Source organism: Mauremys reevesii, linkage group 1 (genome assembly GCF_016161935.1).
Source record: "Mauremys reevesii isolate NIE-2019 linkage group 1, ASM1616193v1, whole genome shotgun sequence".
Classification (NCBI taxonomy): Eukaryota; Metazoa; Chordata; order Testudines; family Geoemydidae; genus Mauremys; species Mauremys reevesii.
Window position 1 is genome coordinate 352,482,172 of NC_052623.1, and position 15,406 is coordinate 352,497,577.

The following is a 15,406-nucleotide window of genomic DNA, read 5'->3' on the forward strand; positions in this document are numbered from 1 at the left end:
CTCTCTCCCTTCAATCCTCTATATTTTTAAATCTTGGTAAAGCCCAAGACCAAACTAAACATGAATAGCAATAATAATACATTAGATTGTGAGCTGCCTAGAGCAGGACTATCTTTCTTCAGTGTTTGGAAAAGTGCCCACCTACCATATAGAATCATAGAATCATTGGACTGGAAGGGACCTCAAGAGGTCATGTCCCCTGCACTCAAGGCAGGACTAAGTCTTATCTAGACCATCCCTGACAGGTGTTTGTCTAACCTGCTCTTAAAAAAATCTCCAATGATGGAGATTCCACAACCTCCCTAGGCAATTTATCCCAGTGCTTAACCTCTCTGACAGTTAGGAAGTTTTTCCTAATGTCAAACCTAAACCTCCCTTGCTGCAATTTAACTTTACATAAAACAATACCTAATAATAACAATTGGGGTGACGCTGGACATATTGAGGCGATTGAATCGGGCAAGTCAGACTGGCTCCAAACCCCTCCCACTAACCTCTTCCAAGGCGAGAACATTTTATGCCAAGTTAGCCCAGATCAATTCAGTTTCATCCACCTGAGCGTGGGCAGCAGGAAAAGGAACACGGTGAAAACTACAACTCCCAGCGTGCCCAGGGTCAATCCCACACGTTGCATATAAGCTTGATAGCCCATATCCCGCCTCCTCTCAGCTCTTATTGGAGTGTTGAGTCTTAGTCGCTCAACTCCTCGATTGCGATTGGTCGAGCTGCAGCCAGCAAGGGTGTACGCACCTGTGTATGGGGTGGGCTCAAGATGGCGGGAGAGGCGTCTGGGAGATACAGAAGCACCATGAGCAAGAGCAAGGACCCCTCGGGCCTGCTCATCTCTGTGATCAGGTAGGGGGGGACGGGAGCTCGCAGGGCCCCCCCCCGAGGATGTGGGCGGCACGTCCCCTCCAAGCCCCCCTCAGCAGGGCTCGCTGGGCCACTCTTCCCCTCAGGCCCCCGGGGAGCTGCCATTGGGGTGACCCCCACCCCGACCCCCCCCCCCGCGGTTGCAGCAGGGACCTCCAGCAGCGGGGTGCCCACGGCCACGCGAGGCCCCGCTTGTCAGAGCTGAGGGACGCCCGTGGTGCCCTGACTCGAGTGACCCCCCCAGATTTCAGGGACCCCTGGACAGCAGCAAACCCTGCAGCTGCAGGAGGCCCCCATTTCTGGTGGGGGGGGGAACGGCTTAGCCTCAGTGGGGAACTTAGGCTGTGGCCGCAGGGGACCCCCGGCTCTCAGAAGCCGCTCATGACACTGGGTGCTGGTGGGCCCTGCGGCTGGAGGGGACCCCCCAGTTATCAGAGGTGCTTGTCTGACACAGTGGGCATTGGGGGGTGGCATCTGTGGCCCACATAACCACAGCAGCCCTGTTAAGTCCCAACAGCTCTGACATTAGCAGTGAGAGGTAGAGACCAGGCAAACCCAGCAGGCCAACCCTCTCCCCCCCCTTAATTTTTAGGAAGCTCTTCATTGGGAGTAAGGGTATCCACATGCTGTGTGGTGGCTGTAATGTGTATTAGGTCCTACCCCCTTTTCCCATCCACCTCCTTGTCTGACTTGATTGAAATAAGAGGGCCTAAGGATCTTGTGACCACAGAAGACTTTCTCATAGGCCCTCTGTGCCCTATTCTGGGGTCCCTCAATGAAAGCAACAGGGCTTAGTCAGTACCATTCTTGTGATGTCCTGGAAGGACTGGGAACCCCTGTATCAGTGTTTGCTGGAGCACCCTGCATGCACAGCGGCCTTTGAGCTGATTAGACTAAGGCTGGTCAGAAAGCACCAGGAAATGTACATGCAGTCTCATATCCTGTTATAAACCACAGCAGTTGAAAAGTTGCTGCCTTCCAGGGATTGTATTATCTCGCAGGGGATGAAAAGGAAAAACTGCAAGTACAGTATGTCACATATTGTGACTCTGGTGTTTTTTGCCTGCACTCACTCCTACAACCCCTCCTCTCTATGTCAGAGAATGATCCAGCTACTGTGCCTGGAACTGTCTTATCCCCTCACTCCACTCCGCTCATTTCCCTCTGTCCCTTTAAAAATACGTTTAAAATCACATCCTTTCTATGCTGCTTACAACCAGTGAGTTGGCAGCCACTTTCCCACACTGGTGTTCACTAATATTATTATTTGCTGTCCCCATGCACACACTCATCGTATTGTAACTGCTGTGAATTATGAGATGGTTGCATTAATAATGCATTATAAAAATCATGGCTTTGTATCATCTACCTGGAATAAACTATAATAATAATAATATTTGCATTTACACAGCACTTTTTATTTAAGGGTCTTGTGCCCTATACAAATGATAATGACTTGGGAAAAAAATCTGGTTTTCTTTAGTGGCCTGCAGGCATAGGTCATTGATTGTACACTAGATGGAGAGGACTCTGAGTTAGTACAGAAATTCTTTCCCAGGTGTCTGGTTGGAGGATCTCGCCCACATGCTGAGGTTCTAACTGATCACCCTATTTGGGATTGGGGAGGAATTTTCCTCTGGATCAGATTGGCAGAGATCCTGTGAAGTTTTCGTCTTTCTCTGCAGTACGGATAGGTCACTTGCTGGTTTGAACTAGATTAAATAGTGATTCTCTGTGATGTCAAGTCTTTAACTTAAGATTTGAGGATTTCAGTAAGTCAGTGACAGGTTATGGGTAAGTCTGTCACGAACGTCATGGGTTCTGTGATTTTTTTTGAGAGCTCTGCGACTTCCTCGAAATTCCACTAATTCAGCCCCAGGTGGCACGACTTGGGCTTCAGCTCTGGGTGGCAGGGCTCAGGCTTCAGTTGAAGACGGAGCCCTGCTGCCCGGGGCTAAAGTCAGAGCCTTGCCACCCGTAACTTATGTTCACAGGGCCCCTTGAGGCATGGGGTCCTGGGCAATTGCCCTGCTTGCAACCCCCTAGCACTGACCCTGTGTACATTTCCATGATTTTATTTTTTGTTGCCCACATCCCATCTGTGACTTATAATAAAAATACAGATCCCAAAATCTTAGCCTTAGTTATGGGCAGGAGTAGATGGGTGAGGTTGTGTGGTCAAGACTAGATGATCGTGATGGTCCCTTCTGGCCTAAAACTCTACGAGTATGTTGACACTGTAATTAGACACCTGTATAGATGTTCAGTTTTGGGCTGTAGCCTGACCTCTGGGATCTTTCCACCTTACAGGGTCCTAGAGCCTGTGCTCCAGTCCTAGCCCAAATATTTACACTGCAATTAAACAGCCTCTTAGCCTGAGCCCTGTGAGCCTGAGTCAGTTAGCACAGGCCTACCATGGGTTTTAATTGCAATGTAGCTATACAAAAAGTGTGTATGAGACCACACAGAATTCCAGAGAGATAGCAACCCATAGTGGACAGTTGTTTAGATCACATCTAAGGCATGTTCTGTGATCTTTCAAGCTTCCCAGATGTGTAACATTAGTTTTTAGAGTGTGTGATGGTAACAAAATAAGAGTCATGAGTAATAATAAATATAGAGAGATTTCTTTAACACACCTGAAGTTTTCTGTGTCCTTGATTGCAATTTACCACCCAAAAATACATTAAACTATTGAAAGCCAAAGAAATTAATAACATAGGTGTGTTTTGTTGCAGCATATGACCAAGTTGTAGAGTCCCGTTACAAGATAACTGCAAGAATTAATTTGAGGGAAGATGAAATGTCTAAGCAAAAACTAAATGTGTGTGTGTGTGTGTGTGTGAGAGGGACATGTTTATAGTAGGAAAACCAAAAGCGGCCCTAACAAAATTCATATTTTGAAATAATTCTTTACTGTAGTTTTATTAAGGACAGCTTCAAAAATTTTAATAATGTAAATGTGACCACCTTTTACTGCTTAAGCTGTTTTTAGTGTCACTGAGTGTGGACAGCGAAATTGAATGAATAATTTTTATTTTCTGTTTGTGTTAAGTTTCACTTTATGGTTCTCAAACCCAAAGCTCTTGGGTTGAGATGCCAGCATACCAGGGAAGATTTAAATCTCCAACTTTTTCCACAATTCTTAAAAACTGAAAACCATGTCTGTTTATATAAAGTGTTGTCATATCTCCTATCCCCCTTTTTAATAAAACCTAAATTTGGAATCCTTAAGGTTTATAGTGAAATATCTAATATTGTTACATGTTTATGTTTTACCTGTCTAGGAACTTTCGTTATAGAGGCACTGATATCATAGATAGTTTAGGCCCAAAATTTCCATTTAACATTAAGATAAAAGGCGGTGTGAAAATATTAAAACGTTCTAGTGAGTCATGACATTTAAGAAATAAAAAATCAATGGAAGCTGTTCTTGTTTTGGATCTAAACATTCCCTGCAGTGTTTGCAATCCAGACATAATATTGAACTAGTCCATGGGAATCTGAACGTAAAACTGAAAGGAAAACTGATCCATTAATAACTTCATTTTCTAGTTGAGTGCGAAAAGTAAATGACATAAATGGTGGAAAGGAAGTTATATTATTAAAATTCATTCTCTATGATCTTTTATTAGTAGTTAAGATCAAGATGAGCGTGCTGGACATCTAACACCATTTCCATGCTTGTTGTTTGGCATGTCTAGAAAAATATGAGTAATTTTTATATATGATTGTTATATTTGAAGTAAAACGGAAGGAACCACATTTCAGCTTAGATGAGACCCAACTGAGATGATGTCAAGGAATGTTTGCTATATGGGAAAGATACATGGCTGGTAGGGAAAGCCATATAATTTTGAGCCTGCAGTAAGATATTGCCAACTATAACTCTTAGTTATTTTTGGTGTAACTCCATTCATGTCCAGTCTTTCATTTGCTAGTCTCTCAAGGCTGTTGTAAAAGCTTAAAGGGACATCATCAACTTGAAATTTAGTTTGTTTAAAATAAAAAACTTAAAGTAATTTAATCTCTATTACACCTGCTTCCAAGTTCTCATGCCAATTTTTCTGGTTTTATTGTCACATTTTCCTATTTATTTAAATGTGAAAGACCCACACAAAAAGTAGGGATAACTTGATGAATTTATGTGAAACAGTGAACTAGATTAGGATCTAGATAAATGAGAAATCTTCTTAGACAGGTTTTCTGGAAACGTTCTTTTATTTCCAATGCAATGGGTTATGTATCAGAAAAAATGAAACTGATTATACACAAAATGCTGTCAAACACAAAGAACTGTAAATGAACAGGGAAGTAGAGAACATTTGAGAACCCAGTCTTTCCTTTACAGTACTCTTAGGTGTTATTTGTAACAATAGTAGGTATGCTTTCAGAAAGAAATATATCTTTTTCAAGTTGACTGTGTCCATTTAATTTTTGTTGGTTTGTAAAATGCTTTGAGATTTTGATACCCTTACTCTTGTTGAGTAGCCCATTACTTATTGAGTAGTATCATTGATATTGTATATTGTGCCATCTAATGATATTAGTGCCAGGAGCCTAGGAATTGGAACTTTTGGGTTTTATTCCTAACATTGAGTAAGAAATCATCAAATAAGAGTATCAGAGCCAGATTCTCAGCTAGTGTAAATTGTCATACCTCTGTTGACTTGAGTTGAGCTATGACAGTTTACACAAGTTGAGAGGATAATTCAGTGTAGTAGGATCTGCTTCATCAGGATATCTTGCAGAACTGCCTGTCATTGGCCCTCTGAGTTTTTTAAAAGTGGTCTTGTACGGGTCCTAAGATCCATTTAGACTGCACCAGAGTCAAAAGCTCTGTCCCTGCAGGGTTCAGAAACTCTAGAATGACCTCATTCTCTGGGTCACTTAGAAACACCACAGTATCTTGGGATGCAGATAATCAGGAAATTGAGGGATAGTCCATAGAAAGAACTGTAGCTTGTATCTCAATAAAGTAGTATGACTGTCCCCAGTGAGTGGCAATCCGTCCCATTGCATTGGGAATCGACTGCTTTTCTGGACACTTCCTTTTAAGAAGATTTCTTATTTATCTGGGTTCTGATGCAGATCATTGTACAGTACCACATTTGCTCACAATAACAGACAAAGTAGGCAGAGTGGAGGGGATAATCTAATGCAGGGCTTGAAAACTTTGCTGTACACCTACTTAGGAGCAGGGAGATAAAGTGGGATTGTACTAGAGCACTGTTTCTGTGACCTGCTGTGAAGCTTCCATTTTTTTATGTTGGCCTTGAGTGCTAGGTAGCTATTACATTTCATGAGGAGGTATCATTGAGTGGTTAGAGCAGCAGACTGCCACATAGGCCGCAGCATCCATCCACGGTAAGTGTAGGCAAGCCCTTAGATTCTGTTCTCGGCACCACTATTGATTTGCTGTGTATTCTGAAGCAAAATGCTTATCCTTTCTGTGCCTTCAGCAACAAAGAATCCTGTGGCACCTTATAGACTAACAGACGTTCTGCAGCATGAGCTTTCGTGGGTGAATACCCACTTCTTCAGATGCACTTGCATCTGAAGAAGTGGGTATTCACCCACGAAAGCTCATGCTGCAGAACGTCTGTTAGTCTATAAGGTGCCACAGGATTCTTTGTTGCTTTTACAGATCCAGACTAACACGGCTACCCCTCTGATACTTTCTGTGCCTTGTTTACCCATTGGTAAATTGTGCATAATAATCATAGAAATGTAGGACTGGAAGGGACCTCAACAGGTCATCTAGTCCAGTCTCCTGCACTGAGGAGGGACCAAGTAATATCTAGACCATCCCTGACAGGTGTTTGTCTAATCTGTTCCAAAAAATCTCCAGTAACAGAGGTAATTTGTTCCAGTGATTAACTACCCTTACACTTAGGAAGTTTTTCCTAACATCCAACCTAAATTTTCCTTGCTGCAATTTAATCCCAGTACTTCTTGTCCTGTCCTCACTGTTAAGGAGAATGATTTATCACACTCCTCTTCGTAACAATCTTTTTTGTACTTGAAGACTGTTGTCATGTCCTCCCTCAGTCTTCTCTTCTCCAGACTAAACAAACCCATTTTTTTTGTTGAGTGTTTCCTCTTAGGTCATGTTTTCTAGACCAGCGGCTCTCAACCTTTCCAGTCGACTGTACTCCTTTCAGGAATCTGATTGGTTTTGGGTACCCCTGAGTTTCACCTTACTTAAAATCTACTTGCTTACAAAATCAGACATAAAAATACCAAAGTGTCACAGCACCCTGTTACCGAAAAATCACTTACTTTCTCATTTTTACCATATAATTATAAAATAAATCAATTAGAATATAAATATTGTACTTACATTTCAGTGTATAGTATATAGAGCAGTATAAAGAAGGCATAGTCTGTATGAACTTTTAGTTTGTATTGACTAGGCTTGTGCATTTTATGTAGCCTATTGTAAAACTAGACAAATAGCTAGGTGAGCTGATGTACCCTCTGGAAGACCTGTGTACCCCCAGGATTGCATACCCCAGGTTGAGAACCACTGTTTTAGACTTTTAATCATTTTGTTGCTCTTCTCTGGACTTTCTCCAGTTTGTGCACGTCTTTCCCGTACTGTGGTGCCCAGAACTGGACACAATACTCCAGTTGAGGCCTTACTAGTGCTGAGTAGAGTAGAAGAATTACTTCTTGTGTCTTGCTTATCACACTCTTGCTAACACATCCCAGAATGATGGTCACGAATTTTTGCAACAGTATTACATTGTTGACTCATATTTGGTTTGTGATCCACTATAATCCCCGGGTCTTTTTCTGCAGTGCTCCTTCCTAGGCAATCGTTCCTTCTTAAGAGCAGTACTTTGCATTTGTCCTCATTGAGTTTCATCCTGTTTAATTCAAACCGTTTCTCCAGTTTGTCAAAATCATTTTGCATTCTAAACCTATCCTCCAAAGTGCTTGCAACTCCTTCCAGTTTGGTATCATCTGCAAACTTTATAACGGTACTCTTTATGCCATTATGTAAATCAGTTATAAAGATATTGACTAGAACTGGATCCCGGACAAATCCCTGTGGTACCCTGCTTGACATACCCTTCAAGTCTAATTGTGAACCATTGATAACTACTCTCTGACTACGGTTTTCCAGCTAGTTGTGCACCCATTTTATAGTAAGTTCAGCTAAGCAATTTTTCTCTAGTTTGTTTGTGAGAAGGTCATGTGAGACAGTATCAAAAACCTTACTAAAGTAGAGATACATCATGTTCACTGCTTCCCCCCATCCATAAGGTTTGTTACCCTGTCAAAGAAGGATATTAGATTAGTTTGGCATGATTTGTTCTTGACAAATCCATATTGCCTGTTACTTATTACCTTATTTTCTTCTAGGTGCTTATGAATTGATTGATTATTTGGTCCATTATCTTTCTGGGTACTGAAGTTAAGATGACTGGTCTATAATTCGTGGGTTTTCCTTTTTATAGAAAGGTACTATATTTGCCCTTTTCCTGTCCCCTGATATCCTGTCCTCCATGAGTTCTCAAAGATAATTGCTAATGGCTCAGAGATCTCTTCAGCCAGCTCCTTAAATATTCTAGGATGTATTTCATCAGGCTCTGCTGACTTGAAGAAATCTAACTGGTCCGAGGAATTCTTAACTTGTTTTTTCCCCTATGTTAGCCTCAGATTCTACCCCATTTACTCTGATGTTAGTCATCCAATCATTGCTAATTTTTTGGTGAAAACTGAAACAAAAAAGGAATTGAACACTTTGGCCATTGCTGTGTTTTCTGTTGTTGTTTTTCCCTCCTCATTGAGTAATGGGCATAGCCTGTCCTTGGTTTTCCTTTTTGTTTCTTAAATATTTATAAAATCCCTTCTTGTTAGCCTTTATATCCTTAGCTCGTTTAACCTTGTTTTGTGCCTTGACCTTTCTAATTTTTTCGCTACATGCTCGTGTTGTTTTTTATATTTATCCTTTGTAATTTAACTTAGTTTCCACTTTTTGGATGACTCTTTTTTGCGTTTCAGGTCATGGATGATCTGGTTGAGCCAGAGTATCCTCTTGCCGTACTTTCTGTCTTTCCTACACATTGGTATAGTTTGCTCTTGAGCCCTTAATGTCTTTCAAAACACCCACCAACTCTCCAGAACTCTTTTGCTGCCTTAGACTTGCTTCCCAGTGGATCTTGCCTACCAATTCTCTGACACTGCTAACATCCATCTTCTTGAGTCCGTTGTCTTTATTCTGCTGGTTTTCCCCCATACCATGCCTTAGAATCATGAACTCTCATTTCATGATCACTTTCACCCAAGCTACCTTCCACTTTCAGATTTTCAACTAGATCCTCCCTATTTACAATGCTTTTGTATTTGTTAAACATATTGAGAAGTGCTTTGAGATCTTCCGATGAAAAATACTGTGAAAGTGCAAAATATTATTGTTGGAGATCAAGAGCCAACAGTTACAGAGATCTAATGTTAGTCCCATCTGCCTTCATACTGTTTCTTTAAAATGTAATGAATTGAATTGAGAAAATTCTGGTCAACTGATGCAAGACAATTTGGGGAACATTTTCCTATCTCGCAGAGGACAAACACGTGTATTTATATTGATTTTTCCTAACCTTTTGTTTTGTCTGTAGTTCGTTGAGGCAGCTTTTGTACTATGAAACAAGCAAGCTGGCATTTAGCAAATGCTATTTTTTGAGAGATCTTGTCAGATTTTTAGTTGGCGAATGTCTGTCTTTTATTTATTGTAAGACGTTTTTCTTTCCAATTAAAGGCTGCTATTTTTAAGAAGTGGCCTTTAATAGCTGGCTTAATTGGGAAAACAATCTTTGGTTGTGACTTGATAAGACCTTATTGTAGTTTTAGTGCAAAGCTTTCACAGAGGCATACGTACGTACAAGCAGACATCTGGATGTAAAGGAGAACTGAGGGCGCAAGTGGAGATATAGCATGTTACCAACTTTGTTTATAAAATGTGTGCTTCTATAGATGTAAATCTGAAAGCATAGTATTCTCACACATGAAATTCCTTTTCGCTCTCTCACTCTCTCTATATAAAATAAATACTGGTCAGTAGTTTTATTATTTTCAAAGTGAACTTTGCTGAATTCATTCTTACTAATGACTTGGCATTTGATCCTCTCTTTCTGTTTAAGGGCATAGAGCTAATGTCCCAATTCATGATTTATAGCAAGGAAGTCCAATATATAGCTGTTGCACTCAGAGTAGCATGCTGGAACTCCCATGTCACCGCTGTCAGCTCAACACCTGGAGGAACATCTGGAAGACAAAGTCTTTGAACTGGGGAAGGGTGGTCCAGGGCTGGAAGGTAATCCCAGCCTGTGTATTGAGGAACTGTAACCTGTTTGTACCATCTGTCACGGTGAGACACTGCTTGATTCAACTCCTGCTTAGTTTGTAGAACTTAGACTGCAAATTTATTTTTGTTTCTCAAGTAACCAACTCTGATCTCTATGCCTGCTACTTAGAATCACTTAAAATCTATCTTTCTGTAGTTAATAAATCTGTTTTATATTTTACCTAAAACAATGGGTTTTGGTTGAAGTGCTTGGGAAATCTCAGCTCAAGTTAACAAGGGCTTTTGCATGTCCACTACCATTTTGTCAGCGTGGCGAACTACTTAATGAACTTGCACTGCCCAAGGGTCCCCTGAGCAGTATAAGACAGTACAGTCCTGAGGTCCAAGGCTGGGGAGCTGGAGGGAATTGGCTGGAGTCTCTCTATAGTTGGTTCATGAGTGGCTGGGAGATAATTTGTGTAACACAGTTCCACAAATCCCTGCCTGTGGAAGTCTGTATAAGTGCAGTACTTGTCAGAGGTTTTCACCTTGACATCACCATCACGGTGTGAGAGGCAGCCCAGGTTGGAGTGGGACAGAGAACTCAGTGGTTCCACAATCCAGGTTGCACCCCAGGAACCCCATCACAATAGCTTTTGTCCTCATTTCTTCTATCACCATTAGGCTATAACAGTCACAAAAAATATAGCCCAATAATTCTGATCTGTATATGCTGCAACATTTTGTAAATTGATTTCTATCACAAGCGGTGTGCTAAAACATTTTTAAAAAGACCCGTTCTCCCAGTGTTAAGACCAGCAGCCTGAAAGTTCACAGGATAAAAACATTTCTCTCTCTGTATAATCTGTGAACTGAATTCTAAATAATAATTTAGACTTTCTGCATTGCCCTCCCTCCTGAAGGGATGCCAAAGCAATTTTATAGACTGCATACATTGACCCTCTATGAATCTGAACTAAAATGCAGCACTTACTTATCATTAAGCTATCACAATACACAGAAGCTTAGGACAGTGAGTGTGAAATGATACCTCATCCAGCTGAACCTCCAAGGATTTTTGTTTGTAATACTTTGGCAGAATGCAGTATCCAGATTTGGGCAGCTGGCCACAACACTGAGATTAACAGCCTTACTCTTGCAAAACAATCAAGCAAAAAGCGCAGTGGATTGTTTTAATGACAAATGGTCAGCAGGACAATGGTTTTGCATCTTCAGAACAGAATATCTCCCAACAGCACTGTGCCCCTCTGCAGTGCTGAAGCTTTGGTTCAATCCTGGCACAAAAAGAAGCAAGCTAACTACTGAATCACTGGCACTACTTTCTGCAACACATAGTTAGACCTTGGAGAGCTCCCATTCAAATACTGACTTTGACCACCCTGGTTAGCTGTGTGATCTGATGGAAATGAATCAGTAGGTGGTATAATAAGCTTATAAATGCTTCTTCTGTTTTCATCTTTCAGATGTCTGATATGAGTAGCATTTTACAGCTTTTATTTTAATGACTATGAAAAATACTGGTGAAAAGATTCCGTCACTGATGGAAAATGCTTTTCTTAACGAGCTTAACTTTTTCTTGTGTCTGAATCCATGTGATGCCCATTTGTGCTTGTTTTGGGATCCCTGATTAGTTGAAAGAGGTATTTAAAATTAGTAACCCGCTCCCTCTGAGGAGACTGAGATTGTTCTGTTCTATATAGGTTCTTATGCTAGCTTCATCACCATAGTATCTGCATGCCTTTCAGTCATGCATTAAGCAGTTTGACTAACATTTGTCATATGTAGTTCCTTCTCGCTCTTATCTTCTCCCCAGGGGGATAACTGTGTGTGCAGTGCAGTATTTTATTTTTGGTAGGGTTTTGTTTTTGTTTAAATATACACACTGCTTGAGACATCTCAAGATGTTGAATTCTTGCTGCTAATGTAAGCTCCGTTAACTGGCATCAAGTCTGTCTGCTTCAGAATGTAGTATACAGATATCTTCTGCTTTTTGCTAAATCAACCAGCCATTGGTCAAGCTGACCTCTGCTGTCACAAATACTGGAGACACAGAGCTCTGGAGATGCTCATTTAAGGGTCTGGAGACTATTTGGCTCTTAAGTACTCAACTAAAGCCAATTGCACGGATCCGCTAAGCTGATTTGGCTCTCAATGATCAAAGGTTCACAGTCATTTCCTGTTGGAAATGTTTAAACCAGTGTACAAGTAACAACAGAGATTAATAGAATCGAAAGAGATCAGACAACCTTTTTTCTATATTCTAGTTTATTTTGTACAGTTATCAGCGCTTTGATTAGAGTCACTTTCTCAGTTTCTCTTTTATAGTCAGTGAGTTAGTTCCCCTGATTCTTCAAGGTTTGAAGCACCCTCAGTTCCCATTGAGGGGGTGATGGTGCTCATGGTATTATGCAGTGGTTCTCAAACTTATTTGATCGGGCCGTCCTTCTTTGTGTCTGTAGTCGTTTACCGGCCTCTGCCCCCACAAGTACGTATACCGACACCCAGCTCTGAAGGGAGAGTGGAGAGCAGCGGCTGCTGGCCACGCACCCAGCTCTGAAGGTAGAGCAGCACCAGCAGCAGTGCAGAAGTAAGGGAGGCAATGTGAAAAGTGATATTTGTAATCACTTTTCACAGTGGACTTATCGCACCATTGCCACCCTTATTCTGCACTGCTGCTGCCACCCTGGGGCTGACAGTGGGAGCCCCGCCACCTCCAGGTGAGGGATTGGGAGGGGAAGGAGAGCCTGAGCCCCGACTGCCTCTTGGTGAAGGATTGTGGGCGGGAGGAGGAAGGAGAGGCCAGGTGGAGGGGCTCCAGCTGTCAGCCCCGGGGCAGCGTGGCTCTGGCTGTCCTCTTTATCACCGCTTCCTGGGTGTGCGTGCCCCTTCTGCATGAGCCCCAGCCATCCGGGGCTGACAGCCAGAGCTCTTAAAGAAAAAAACAAAATAAAAAACCCCCAAACCACACAGCTTTTGCCTCTCTTGACACATTCTTGTGCCTGCCTTGGGAGGCCTGTCCCATAGTTTGAGAACCGCTGGTATAATGGGATCAGGCCCTGTGTCAGATTCTACTGGGAGAAGGAAGATCTTTTATAGTTCCATAGTCAATTTACTGTTTCCTGCTATTGATACAGTGCTGATTTTAGTTACCTTCCTGCCAGCATCTCATTGTCTCCCAAAGGTGTATGTTTTATCTCTTGAACATTTTAACTTGTAATTTTCTCTTGCTCTTCATCTTAAACATTCATGTCACTGAATCCAGAATTTAATGGGAACAATCAGTTAACCTGTGAAAATAATGAGAAAACATTTAGCTTGTTGCTGCTCTGTTAAACATCTTTTAGATTTTTTTGTTCCTTGAGTACCCTAGGTTATCTGTTGTTCCTTTAAAGAAGAAGTTTTTATGTAATTGTTTCAATGGGATTCTGCAGTAATTTCAGAACATGTATTATCAGCTTATGTGTTTTGAGGTTAAGTACTGCTGGAAGCTGTAGATCAGTCGACCTGGGATTTATCTTTAAGGCAAAAAATTTCAATTATAAAATTCAGATAAGTCCTTTAGTTTCATGAAGCTTTGGAAATGTATGCCATAATGTAGATAGCAGGCAGAAAATATAACACCATTGATCCCAGGGTGCCTCACAAAGTTGTGCCCTATTGAAATTCAGTTGCCTATAGGGTGTAGCCTACTGGCACACAAAACACTGCACAGGAGTGGTGGGGAGGGAATTGCTAGCTAGATGTACCAGGCAAACTGCTTTCCTTACTGGAGCTTTAATGTCCACACAAAGAGGCCTGATCTTGTTTTTAAGGCTTTATCTGCAAGACCCCCTGGGACCACATTCTGATGTCTGCTCTCACAATGAGTTGGACTTGACTGTGAGAATCATCCCCTCCAGTGGGACTAATTGTGGAATATGGTGCTATTCAACGTGGATAAAGGATCCACAATTAACTTGCATGGTCTTTGCTTTCCTCTGTCTGGGCCTGATTTTGGGAAGTGCATACCAATGCAGGTTCTAGACACCTCCCAGGATTAGATTAGATTCTTGTGTTATGTTGTCCTTTCCAGGGTATTTACTTACAGTTAGTATCATTATTAAAGGACATCATCACTAATTTTTGGCTTTTATGATGATTGTTCACTTATCCCTGAATCACCTCTTTGCTGTCTCCCATGGTGTCCCTCATGCATGGGAATAAATCCCAGTCAAAATCCATAAATCTAGTGCCTTATTTCCTTCAGGATCCTCCTTAAAACTTGCTCCTTTGGTAATGCAATCAGCAGTCTGCAACCTTACAAGGTTGAGCGTGTGGCCTGTTGTGATTACTGCCCAAAGTGGCTAAGAATTGTGCACATCCTGTTATTGGGTTACTCTGTCTCCCCTGTTCTCCACCTCACCCCCTTGCCTACCTGTTGTGTCTCATCCACCCGTTATGTCTTTTACCCTGTAAGATCTTTATGGTAGGAACTGTCATTTTCTATAGGTTTGTACAGTGCCTAGCACAGTGAAGCCCCCTACTTAGTTGGCTTTAAGAGGCCTACTGCCATATAAATGTTTAATAGTAGTGATAATGGTTTAAATTGAAATTATAACTCCTGTAACTGGCCTGTGACTTTAGACATCAACAAGAGATGCATAGTTAGAAGTAAAATAATAATACTAATAATTAATGATAGGGTTTCTTTTCACTCTGCTTTTATTATATACTGAAGTCTCTTTGGAGCTTTGCAGACATTTCCTGCACAGATAAGACAGACTGTTCCAGGAATCCACAGTGCACCAGTTCAGAGAGTTGGTTGCTGGTAGTAACTGCTTCCTTCATTTCACTCCAGATGTTTTCTGTTGGTCTCAAATCAGGTGCCCATGTTGTCCAATGCACCACATTGATTTTGTTTATCTTCCAGAGGACTATATACATTCTAATATGCACTTTGGGTGGTTGTTCTGGTGCAAAATAAAACTATCTTGTAAGTTTCCTTCCTGACAGGTTATTTTGATGCTTTATTGTTCTCAGTGTGCTGCAAGCGTACATGACACTTTATGAAACATAAAAAGGAAAAGGTCTCCATCCTAAATAATATTGACACTTAGCATCGAATGCTTTTTATCTGTACATTTTGAAGTTGGGCAGTAACCATTATTATCCCAACTTTACAGCTAGGATAGCTTGGGCAATTAGATGTTTAAGGCCTGAACTAACTTTGATGGAAGGGGA

The 15,406-nt window shown here is 41.5% G+C and overlaps 1 protein-coding gene across 10 annotated transcripts in view; it reads left to right on the forward strand.

Moving 5' to 3' along the window:
• Positions 1–633: 633 nt before the first annotated feature.
• The window catches only part of EXOC4 (exocyst complex component 4), a 584,936-nt gene continuing 570,163 nt past the window's right edge, over positions 634–15,406 (forward strand). For 2 of the 10 annotated variants that reach the window (XM_039519702.1, XM_039519704.1), the window contains exon 1: positions 638–855. In XM_039519702.1, the coding sequence (XP_039375636.1) occupies positions 773–855 (83 nt within the window). In that variant the 5' untranslated portion in view covers positions 638–772. Of the gene's footprint in view, positions 856–15,406 lie in introns of all 10 variants that reach the window. The other 8 variants (XM_039519699.1, XM_039519700.1, XM_039519701.1 and 5 more) reach the window with 8 other exon arrangements.